Below are 12,598 nucleotides of genomic sequence, written 5' to 3'. Positions count from 1 at the left end.
CTCTCACAGCGTGCAGCCTCACAGGGGAACTGCAGCTGCATCCCCTCCCCTCCTCTCCCCTCTCACAGCGTGCAGCCTCACAGGGGAACTGCAGCTGCCTCCCCTTCCTCTCCCCTCTCACAGCGTGCATCCTCACAGGGGAACTGCAGCTGCATCCCCTTCCTCTCCCCTCTCACAGCGTGCATCCTCATAGAGGAACTGCAGCAGCATCCCCTTCCTCTCCCCTCTCACAGCGTGCAGCCTCACAGGGGAACTGTAGCTGCATCCCTTTCCTCTCCCCTCTCACAGCGTGCAGCCTCATAGAAGAACTGCAGCTGCATCCCCTTCCTCTCCCCTTTTTGATGACTGAGTTGGTTTCGGTACAGTTGTAGGCAACCTGTAGACAGGGAGGTTAGCTGCATGTTCCTGCGAGCTGACGGAGATGCCGCAGTTTCACGTAGTTGTGTGTAAGTTGCTTTTTCCACCTTCTTCCCTGTGACGCACTTTCTTCTCATTTAGTTTTGTTCTTGTCCCTTAATACTGACCTCACTTGTGTCAGTATACCTTTAAACGCCGCGGCCTTGCTCATATCCTGGCCGCACATCCTGAATGCTCCTTTGTTTCTTCTACATAAACGATGATGGAAGTGATGTCCACCTGCGGGGAGGAGAACACTCATCATCCTCTGCAGCAGCAAGGTCCAGGTGACCAGCAGAGGCCATGGTGGCGGGAGGGGCCTCATTTACGTAAATACCAACACTGAGAATGTAAAAATTGGGACATTAAGCCCCGCCTCTTGGACCATCTGTGAAGGCCCACAATACCTCCACTTTTGGGGCGCTGCTTGTATAAGACCCGCCCCTTTAACTGGGCAAAATCAGGTCTGTGCAACAAAGCGTTAACGATCACTTCCATATATCATGTATGATGATTTTGTTTTGCCCCCTGGAGATGAGGATGGCAGTAACACAATGTCCCGGCAGCGTCCATTTTGTATCAGTTCTTGCCGTCCGCCATGGTTTCCGTCGGACTCCGGTGTCTCCGCTGCACAGGGAAGCTTTGAAGTAAAGGATGGCAGGTCAACAATCTGTTTTCCCTCCATCTGAACCGATGTGGCGTCCACTGTGATAAGGAGACCACGGCGGCCATTATAAAACACTGGGCCTCATTAATCCCTGTTGCCCATAGCGACCAATCACAGCGCAGCTTTCATTTTCCCAGCTCACTCTAACACTTGAAAGCTGCTCTGTGATTGGATGTCCACCTCAGGTAAACCATGTGACTCTGCTGTCACGCAGGTGGAGTGGTATTGTGTGCGTTAGATGGAAAACATGCTCCGCCTCGCCATCCGTGTCTCGCTCCATTTCACCGCCCTTGTCCCAGGCCATTAATTTCCGCACATGACGAGGACGGATCCGTTTACACTTAACAAGTGAACAGTTTGCTGGCAGCGCTCACCCAGCAGGGCCAAGGCCCCCCTCCCCCGGAGGATACTGCACAGACGCCAAATAAAATATTTATTCCTGACCCAAACAACTTCTATTTATACCTGCGCTGTCGCCATCTTCACGTAGGCTGCAGTTGCGGTTTTCTTACCATCTACTATTGTCCCAGGAGAGTGGATTGCTCTGTTCATCCTGAGCTCTCTGGTTCATGAATACATATGTAGCGATTGAGGTGTCTGCACCTTTCAGGGGCGTACGTATGTGGGTGAGAGGAGACGTGATTCCCGTATGGTCTGGCGAATGACCTTTCTGTGCCCGGGGAGTACCAGTCAGGTACTGGATGTTTACATCATGTCGGCTGACAGTGGAGGCCCCCTTTAACTCTTTGGCAGCAGACGGCGTTCCCTGTTTCCTCCCACGTCGGAGTCATGGAAAGAGCAGATCATAGCGCCTTCTGTCTGTGAGGGAATCGACTCCAGGAAAAATAATAGAAAACGCCCGGAAAAAAAGGTTGAAAATAGAAAAGCGAACGTTCCACGATGTAAACACGGAGAGCGCGGATATAACAGGAGATTATACACATTAGCCAGAACATTAAAACCTGCCTCAGCACCTCTGAGCGGTGTTAGGTAGGTGGTACCTGACACATCCATGTGGTGCCAGCCGTACATTGCCTCCACCGTCGTGTCCTATACCTACAGGGCACCTGGTGCCATCTCCTCCCCAGGTAAGTGACAACACCCCCCCACAAATCCACATGCTGTAACCTGATTCATCAGACCAGGCCGCCTTCCTCCCATAGTGCACCTGGTGCCATCCGTACCCCAGGTAAGTGACGCACACACACCCGGCCGTCCACATGCTGTAACCTGATTCATCAGACCAGGCCGCCTTCCTCCCATAGTGCACCTGGTGCCATCCGTACCCCAGGTAAGTGACGCACACACACCCGGCCGTCCACATGCTGTAACCTGATTCATCAGACCAGGCCGCCTTCCTCCCATAGTGCACCTGGTGCCATCCGTGCCCCAGGTAAGTGACGCACACACACCCGGCTGTCCACATGCTGTAACCTGATTCATCAGACCAGGCCGCCTTCCTCCCATAGTGCACCTGGTGCCATCTCCTCCCCAGGTAAGTGACGCACACACACACCTGGCCGTCCACATGCTGTAACCTGATTCATCAGACCAGGCCGTCTTCCTCCCATAGTGCACCTGGTGCCATCCGTACCCCAGGTAAGTGACGCACACACACCCGGCCGTCCACATGCTGTAACCTGATTCATCAGACCAGGCCGCCTTCCTCCCATAGTGCACCTGGTGCCATCTCCTCCCCAGGTAAGTGACGCACACACACACCCGGCCGTCCACATGCTGTAACCTGATTCATCAGACCAGGCCGTCTTCCTCCCATAGTGCACCTGGTGCCATCCGTGCCCCAGGTAAGTGACGCACACACACCCGGCCGTCCACATGCTGTAACCTGATTCATCAGACCTAGCTGCCTTCTTCCATTGCTCCGTGCTCCAGTTCTGATGCTCACGGTCTGATTGTAGACACTATTAGTGGTGACTAGTGGTCAGCATGGACACTGACCCGTCTGTGGCTACATACCTCACACATAGCAGGCTGTGATGTCCTGTGTGCCCTGACACCTTGCTATCATCCTTGGGCCACTTTTGGAAGATAATAACCACTACTTACCAGGAACACATTCTAGAGATGTTTAGGAGATGTCTGGAGGTGGTTTAGTGTTCTGGGCTGGAAGTGGGCACCGCTCTGCAGGAAGGAGACCAGGGCTCGGCTCACCCTAGTGTTACAGTGCACCCCAGCACCCCACAGTATGCAGTATAGCACCCTATAGTATACAGCACCCCACAGTATGCAGTATAGCACCCGCAACTATACAGTACCCCACAGTATATAGTAGAGCAGCCCACAGTATACAACAGTATACAGTAGAGCAGTATAGCACCTCACCGTACACAGCACCCCAAACTATACATTATACAGCCCCCCACACTATACAGGCTCCACACACTATACAGCCCCCCCACACTATACAGCCCCCCACACTATACAGGCCCCACACACTATACAGGCCCCCCACACTATACAGGCCCCACACACTATACAGGCCCCCCACACTATACAGGCCCCACACACTATACAGGCCCCCCACACTATACAGGCCCCACACAGTATACAGCCTCACACTATACAGTAGTTTACAGTATATTAGCATAACAGCCCCTGTCACCTTTTTCTGATATAATCTTCACAAAAAAAAAAGCTCCACAGTTAAGGCAAACTTCACCTGCAACACTCCTGGTAGGACCTGTGATGACCTCATAGCCATGTGACTAGTAATATTGCTAGGTTACTGGTCACATGGTGATGATGTCATTAAGGTCCTAGATCACATTCACAGCTCTAACACTGTGAAGCTGACAGCCTGACACCCGGGGCAGTGGCTAGCAGGGCTCAAGAGGCAGCTGCCCCTTTTGCCCCTTGGTAAAGACGGCTCTGGGCTTAGTGCTCCAGTCTCTGGTGTCCAGTGGTTCAGTGCTCCACTCCCACACGTGCAGTGGTTTTGATATCTGGTCCATGGTGTCCAGTGGAGCCCCATTTCTTGATGTCCAGCGGTTTAGTGCTCCAGTCCCTAGTGTTCAGCGGTTTAGTGCTCCAGTCCCTAGTGTTCAGCGGTTTAGTGCTCCAGTCCCTAGTGTCCAGTGGTTTAGTGCTCCAGTCCCTGGTGTCCAGTGGCTTAGTGCTCCCCCCCCCCCTGGTGTCCAGTGGTTCATTGCTCCACTCTTACACGTACAGTGATTTTGATCTCTGGTCCATGGTGTCCAGTGGTTTAGTGCTCCAATCCTAGTGTACGGTGGTTTAGTGCTCCAATCCCTGGTGTTCAGTGGTTTAGTGCTCCAGTCCCTGAGGTTCAGTGGTTTAGTGCTCCACTCCCACACGTGCAGTGGTTTTGATATCTGGTCCATGGTGTCCAGTGGAGCCTCATTTCTTAGTGTCCAGTGGTTTAGTGCTCCAGTCCCCAGTGTCCAGTGGTTTAGTGCTCCAGTCCCTAGTGTCCAGTGGTTTAGTGCTCCAATCCTAGTGTACGGTGGTTTAGTGCTCCAATCCCTGGTGTTCAGTGGTTTAGTGCTCCAGTCCCTGAGGTTCAGTGGTTTAGTGCTCCACTCCCACACGTGCAGTGGTTTTGATATCTGGTCCATGGTGTCCAGTGGAGCCTCATTTCTTAGTGTCCAGTGGTTTAGTGCTCCAGTCCCTAGTGTCCAGTGGTTTAGTGCTCCAGTCCCTAGTGTCCAGTGGTTTAGTGCTCCAGTCCCTAGTGTCCAGTGGTTTAGTGCTCCAGTCCCTAGTGTCTGGTGGTTTAGTGCTCCAGTCCCTGGTGTCCAGTGGTTTAGTGCTCCAGTCCCTAGTGTCTGGTGGTTTAGCGCTCCAGTACCCAATGTCCAGTGGTTTAGTGCTTCCCCCCCTGGTGTCCAGTGGTTTAGTGCGCCACTCTCACACGTGCAGTGGTTTTCATCTCTGGTCCATTGTGTCCAGTGGTTTAGTGCTCCAGTCCCTAGTGTCCGGTGGTTTAGTGCTCCAATCCTAGTGTACGGTGGTTTAGTGCTCCACTCTCACACGTGCAGTGGTTTTGATCTCTGGTCCATGATGTCCAGTGGTGCCCCATTTCTTGATGTCCAGCGGTTTAGTGCTCCAGTCCCTAGTGTTCAGCGGTTTAGTGCTCCAGTCCCTAGTGTCCAGTGGTTTAGTGCTCCAGTCCCTAGTGTTCAGTGGTTTTGTGCTCCAGTCCCTAGTGTTCAGCGGTTTTGTGCTCCAGTCCCTAGTGTTCAGCGGTTTAGTGCTCCAGTCCCTAGTGTTCAGCGGTTTAGTGCTCCAGTCCCTAGTGTCCAGTGGTTTAGTGCTCCAGTCCCTAGTGTTCAGCGGTTTAGTGCTCCAGTCCCTAGTGTCCAGCGGTTTAGTGCTCCAGTCCCGAGTGTTCAGCGGTTTAGTTCTCCAGTCCCGAGTGTTCAGCGGTTTAGTTCTCCAGTCCCTAGTGTCCAGCGGTTTAGTGCTCCAGTCCCTAGTGTTCAGCGGTTTAGTGCTCTAGTCCCTAGTGTTCAGCGGTTTAGTGCTCCAGTCCCTAGTGTTCAGCGGTTTAGTGCTCCAGTCCCTAGTGTTCAGCGGTTTAGTGCTCCAGTCCCTAGTGTTCAGCGGTTTAGTGCTCCAGTCCCTAGTGTCCAGTGGCTTAGTGCTCCAGTCTCTAGTGTTCAGCGGTTTAGTGCTCCAGTCCCTAGTGTTCAGCGGTTTAGTGCTCCAGTCCCTAGTGTCCAGTGGCTTAGTGCTCCAGTCCCTAGTGTTCAGCGGTTTAGTGCTCCAGTCCCTAGTGTTCAGCGGTTTAGTGCTCCAGTCCCTAGTGTTCAGCGGTTTAGTGCTCCAGTCCCTAGTGTCCAGTGGCTTAGTGCTCCAGTCCCTAGTGTCCAGTGGCTTAGTGCTCCAGTCCCTAGTGTCCAGTGGCTTAGTGCTCCAGTCCCTAGTGTTCAGCGGTTTAGTGCTCCAGTCCCTAGTGTTCAGCGGTTTAGTGCTCCAGTCCCTAGTGTCCAGTGGCTTAGTGCTCCAGTCCCTAGTGTTCAGTGGTTTAGTGCTCCAGTCCCTAGTGTTCAGCGGTTTAGTGCTCCAGTCCCTAGTGTTCAGCGGTTTAGTGCTCCAGTCCCTAGTGTTCAGCGGTTTAGTGCTCCAGTCCCTAGTGTTCAGCGGTTTAGTGCTCCAGTCCCTAGTGTTCAGCGGTTTAGTGCTCCAGTCCCTAGTGTTCAGCGGTTTAGTGCTCCAGTTCCTGGTAGATTTTACATAGATAACAATGTGACTAATATTTGCTTTTATCCCCTCTGTACTCAGTCTTATTGATCTGCGGAGGTGCAGAGGATCCTTTAAAGGGGTTGTCCACAGAAAATATTCTACCGTTTTCAAACCAGTTCCTGGATCCAGATTCTTTTGTAATTGTATGTAATTTTTTTTTTATATAGCTACTGAGTTATTCAATGAAATCTATCTGTACAGCGCCACCTGCTGTTCTCCCCTTTATTTCCCCAATCTATTCAGTTGCATACTTCAACTGCCACCAGCTGCAGCAGAGAGGACACTCCCTCTGAGATAGAACATGGCCCCTAAACTGACAGAAAGATCTTTGGGCTGGTTCTAGCTTTAAAGATGTTGACATGTACTATGGCTCTGAGGACACAGGGCGGTTACAGTAAAATGCCTAATTACGGTCCCTTTGCTTGGCTCTATTTTTCAGCTTCGCCCTCCGCCCACCATCTTGCACCCAGGTGACTCCATGTCCAGGCTTAGTCCAGAACGTGGAATTCATTACAGCACATGAGTCACCGCATCAAGAGGGATTTCTCTTCATTGTTATTCTGCACATCATCACCAGCTATAGCCACAACCAGAGGCAGATCTCTGAACAGAACTATGAATGCAGCTCTGGATGAGATCGGAGCATAAGAAGTGAGAGCTTTATAGGTCGAGTGCAGAGCTGAAGCTGTCATGTTGAAGATGGTGTCTGGGCTGAAGGCAGCAGGTTAGAGCAGGAGGAGCGGAGCGGACTGGTATATAGCTTTGTGGGAAAGTATTCATTTAAATTCTGCTCATTCTGGAGTTTGATCTCAAGGAGACGGACCTATCAGTGATTGGCCCTCAGCTCATGTGGCCCTCAGCTCATGTGGCCCTCAGCCCAGACACCATCTTCAATGTGACAGGTTCCCTTTACCAATCAACGGTGGTCTTGTCACCCAGCATATGTATAACTCTATATGTACAGCTGGTATAACCTGGGCATCTCCTGTATATAATTATATATGTACAGCTGGTATAACCTGGGTATCTCCTGTATATAATTATATATGTACAGCTGGTATAACCTGGGCATCTCCTGTATATAATTATATATGTACAGCTGGTATAACCTGGGTATCTCCTGTATATAATTATATATGTACAGCTGGTATAACCTGGGCATCTCCTGTATATAATTATATATGTACAGCTGGTATAACCTGGGCATCTCCTGTATATAATTATATATGTACAGCTGGTATAACCTGGGTATCTCCTGTATATAATTATATATGTACAGCTGGTATAACCTGGGCATCTCCTGTATATAATTATATATGTACAGCTGGTATAACCTGGGCATCTCCTGTATATAATTATATATGTACAGCTGGTATAACCTGGGTATCTCCTGTATATAATTATATATGTACAGCTGGTATAACCTGGGCATCTCCTGTATATAATTATATGTACAGCTGGTATAACCTGGGCATCTCCTGTATATAATTATATATGTACAGCTGGTATAACCTGGGCATCTCCTGTATATAATTATATATGTACGGCTGGTGTAACCTGGGCATCTCCTGTATATAATTATATATGTACAGCTGGTATAACCTGGGCATCTCCTGTATATAATTATATATGTACGGCTGGTATAACCTGGGCATCTCCTGTATATAATTATATATGTACGGCTGGTATAACCTGGGCATCTCCTGTATATAATTATATATGTACAGCTGGTATAACCTGGGCATCTCCTGTATATAATTATATATGTACACCTGGTGTAACCTGGGCATCTCCTGTATATAATTATATATGTACAGCTGGTATAACCTGGGCATCTCCTGTATATAATTATATATGTACGGCTGGTGTAACCTGGGCATCTCCTGTATATAATTATATATGTACAGCTGGTGTAACCTGGGCATCTCCTGTATATAATTATATATGTACAGCTGGTATAACCTGGGCATCTCCTGTATATAATTATATATGTACGGCTGGTATAACCTGGGCATCTCCTGTATATAATTATATATGTACAGCTGGTATAACCTGGGCATCTCCTGTATATAATTATATATGTACACCTGGTGTAACCTGGGCATCTCCTGTATATAATTATATATGTACAGCTGGTATAACCTGGGCATCTCCTGTATATAATTATATATGTACGGCTGGTATAACCTGGGCATCTCCTGTATATAATTATATATGTACAGCTGGTATAACCTGGGCATCTCCTGTATATAATTATATATGTACAGCTGGTATAACCTGGGCATCTCCTGTATATACCTATATATGTACAGCTGGTGTAACCTGGGCATCTCCTGTATATAATTATATATGTACAGCTGCTATAACCTGGGTATCTCCTGTGTATAATTATATATGTACAGCTGGTATAACCTGGGCATCTCCTGTATATAATTATATATGTACAGCTGGTATAACCTGGGTATTTTCTGTACATAATTATATATGTACAGCTGGTATAAGCTGGGCATCTCCTGTATATAATTATATATGTACAGCTGGTATAACCTGGGCATCTCCTGTATATAATTATATATGTACAGCTGGTATAACCTGGGCATCTCCTGTATATAATTATATATTTACAGCTGGTGTAACCTGGGCATCTCCTGTATATAATTATATATGTACAGCTGGTATAACCTGGGCATCTCCTGTATATAATTATATATGTACAGCTGGTATAACCTGGGCATCTCCTGTATATAATTATATATGTACAGCTGGTATAACCTGGGCATCTCCTGTATATAATTATATGTACAGCTGGTATAACCTGGGCATCTCCTGTATATAATTATATATGTACAGCTGGTATAACCTGGGCATCTCCTGTATATAATTATATATGTACAGCTGGTATAACCTGGGCATCTCCTGTATATAATTATATATGTACAGCTGGTATAACCTGGGTATTTTCTGTATATAATTATATATGTACAGCTGGTATAACCTGGGTATCTCCTGTATATAATTATATGTACAGCTGGTATAACCTGGGCATCTCCTGTATATAATTATATATGTACAGCTGGTATAACCTGGGTATTTTCTGTATATAATTATATATGTACAGCTGGTATAACCCGGGTATTTTCTGTATACAATTACATATATAATACCATGCGGCTCTGTGAAGCTCCTGGACCCCAGTAGAAATGTACGACCTTCGGCTCCCGCTTTCGCGCTCGTGTCCGGAGCATGGATCGCGTATGAACCTGTTCCAGATGCGCTTATTTTGGCTGATCTCAGATCTGACGCTCCAGATGGATAGAAAATCATTTTTAACCTTTAGCCTGAAAGCCGATCCATCCGGCCTCTGCTCCAGTTATCCCCAGCTTCTCCCAGTGATGTCACCCAGGGGCGATCGCAACATAAAAATACTACTCACGTGCAGAAACCTTACCCGTCACTGATTCTATCTGTAATGTACTGAGTCACATCATGTCTTGTGCTCCACTCACATCCAGAGCTGCATTCTCAGTGCCTGTCTGTAATGCTCCCTGCTTTCAGCTGGACAGTCATGGAGTCCCCACATGCTTCTGGCATCTTCACCGTGTGAACATGGAGTAGATCAGGTCCCCCTTCTATGCTGATGTAACGACTTCAGGAGCAAAAGATGGCGGAGTCATCCCTTCTGGTACAGTCACTGTGCTCATTGTCAGCATATATTATGTCGCACGGTTTTTATGCCGGCAGTGGTGCCGAACCTTCTTTCTGCTCACCACACACTGATCGCCTGATTTCCTGCACCCACCACGCCGTGGAGCTCCCATGCAGCTCCATTATAAATCAGCATGTGGTGGGCCCGACTTCTGCTGAAAATGTCCTGCCTTCCTGTAGCCACCACTAGAGGGAGCTCACCACACCGTGATAGACACAGCTCCTATAGACCTCAATAATAAAGCAGTGAGCGCCCCCTTGTGGTGACTGCTTTTTCATTTAACTGCTCTGATCGGGGTCTTATCGTACAAGGAATCTCCCCATGATCTTCTCTACACTCACTAAGGTGACGGCGGTGCACTGAACGTCAGTTCTCCAAGACTGGTGGATTCAGTTCTGTAGGCAACCACAGAACTAGGATTGAAGACTGATCCGACACAGGTTACCCTGCCACGTTCATCCAGAGGAAGTAAAATCCCTCAGGTAGAAGTCCGTTTTCCTCATTTTAGGGGAAAACTTTTCTTCCCAACTCCAAGTCTGGCAGAAAAATTCCCTGGATCATCGCCCGATCTCCAGAAATAGTAATATTGCCGTAATACTGTGACCTCCCCCGGGTGTGTGATCGCCCCTGGAAGACGCTGGGGATCACTGGAGCAGAGGCCGGAGGAGCGGTATTCATGGCAAAGGTTACAAATGATTTTCTGTCAGCCTGGGACGTCAGATCTCCGAGCTCAGCCAAATAAGACCACCTGGGACAGACATCCGGGCCCCTCCTGAGCTCCACCGATGAGTTCACCATTACAGCCTCCTCTAGCAGACAGTTCCAGTCTCACTTTACAGTAAAGAGTCCATAGTCTCACTGCTCTTACAGTATAGAGTCCATAGTCTCACTGCTCTTACAGTAAAGAGTCCATAGTCTCACTGCTCTTACAGTAAAGAGTCCATAGTCTCACTGCTCTTACAGTAAAGAGTCCATAGTCTCACTGATCTTACAGTACAGAGTCCATAGTCTCACTGCTCTTACAGTACAGAGTCCATAGTCTCACTGCTCTTACAGTAAAGAGTCCATAGTCTCACTGCTCTTACAGTAAAGAGACCATAGTCTCACTGCTCTTACAGTAAAGAGCCCATAGTCTCACTGCTCTTACAGTAAAGAGCCCATAGTCTCACTGCTCTTACAGTAAAGAGTCCATAGTCTCACTGCTCTTACAGTAAAGAGCCCATAGTCTCACTGCTCTTACAGTAAAGAGTCCATAGTCTCACTGCTCTTACAGTATAGAGTCCATAGTCTCACTGCTCTTACAGTATAGAGCCCATAGTCTCACTGCTCTTACAGTATAGAGTCCATAGTCTCACTGCTCTTACAGTAAAGAGTCCATAGTCTCACTGCTCTTACAGTAAAGAATCCATAGTCTCACTGCTCTTACAGTAAAGAATCCATAGTCTCACTGCTCTTACAGTAAAGAATCCATAGTCTCACTGCTCTTACAGTATAGAGTCCATAGTCTCACTGCTCTTACAGTATAGAGTCCATAGTCTCACTGCTCTTACAGTAAAGAATCCATAGTCTCACTGCTCTTACAGTATAGAGTCCATAGTCTCACTGCTCTTACAGTATAGAGTCCATAGTCTCACTGCTCTTACAGTAAGGAGTCCATAGTCTCACTGCTCTTACAGTAAAGAGTCCATAGTCTCACTGCTCTTACAGTAAAGAGTCCATAGTCTCACTGCTCTTACAGTAAAGAGTCCATAGTCTCACTGCTCTTACCGTAAAGAGTCCCATGTTTTATCATATGACATTTTTATTCTCATGTTTATAACCTGTCACAGTCTGTTTCTTGCAGCAGCTCTGGATGTGACTGGAGTATATGAAAGTACACTCAGAAGTGAATGTTTGGGGCCCCCCAGCTGTCGCCTGCTGTCCATCATCACTGCAGCCGCCTTGTATTTTCCAGCCGTCATTTGGCGCTCCGCGTACGTTTGGGGCAGTGTCGACCTCACTTCAGGGTCTCTGCACCTGAATAAACAGGACGAGCGCGCCGATATCTCAACACCTGCAGAGGATCAGCGCCAGCGACCGTCATGTGTACGCAGGTGGCAGCCACGCAGCCGTCAGCGGATTGCAGACACTGGTTATACGCTGCATGGGATACAGCGGGGACGGGGGTAATCACCCAGGGACTGAATGAGGAACAGACCACGATTTTCTAAACTTCCTGCAGGACTGTCATTTTTCAGAAATGGCTGCCACAGACATGTGTTGCAACCTGCAGACAGGGGAAGTGCTGCGAAACGCGCGGTTAGGAAACACTTGCACAAGTCCCTCGCACGTTTCACCTGAGCAGAGGACGGGAGTGTCATGGCGCCCCCTGCTGCTAGTCCAGAACGTTACACCGATGATTCCGGGGAGCAGAGGCGATCACCGGGCTGAACGGAAGATCATGGGGAAAAATAAACGTAACTATTAAAATGACAGAACCTGAAGATGATCTGACCCCACGAGATGCCCTGCCCTGCCTGATAAACGTACGCAGCGACCTTCCTGGCGCACTTTGTCCGGCCTTGAGATAAGAAAAACGCTGTTAACCTCTGACTTCGATCCAGGGG

The 12,598-nt window shown here is 48.4% G+C and overlaps 1 protein-coding gene across 3 annotated transcripts in view; it reads right to left on the bottom strand.

The window, feature by feature from the left end:
• The window catches only part of HSD3B7 (hydroxy-delta-5-steroid dehydrogenase, 3 beta- and steroid delta-isomerase 7), a 32,526-nt gene extending 22,980 nt beyond the window's left edge, over positions 1-9,546 (bottom strand). For all 3 annotated transcript variants that reach the window (XM_044303756.1, XM_044303757.1, XM_044303758.1), the window contains exon 1: positions 9,451-9,546. In XM_044303756.1, the coding sequence (XP_044159691.1) occupies positions 9,451-9,531 (81 nt within the window). In that variant the 5' untranslated portion in view covers positions 9,532-9,546. The remainder of the gene's footprint in view (positions 1-9,450) is intronic.
• Between the last annotated feature and the right edge of the window lie 3,052 nt (positions 9,547-12,598).

Source organism: Bufo gargarizans, chromosome 8 (assembly GCF_014858855.1).
Source record: "Bufo gargarizans isolate SCDJY-AF-19 chromosome 8, ASM1485885v1, whole genome shotgun sequence".
NCBI lineage: Eukaryota > Metazoa > Chordata > Amphibia > Anura > Bufonidae > Bufo > Bufo gargarizans.
Note: the sequence above shows the minus strand (reverse complement) of the source record. Positions and strands in the feature narration are given on the sequence as shown.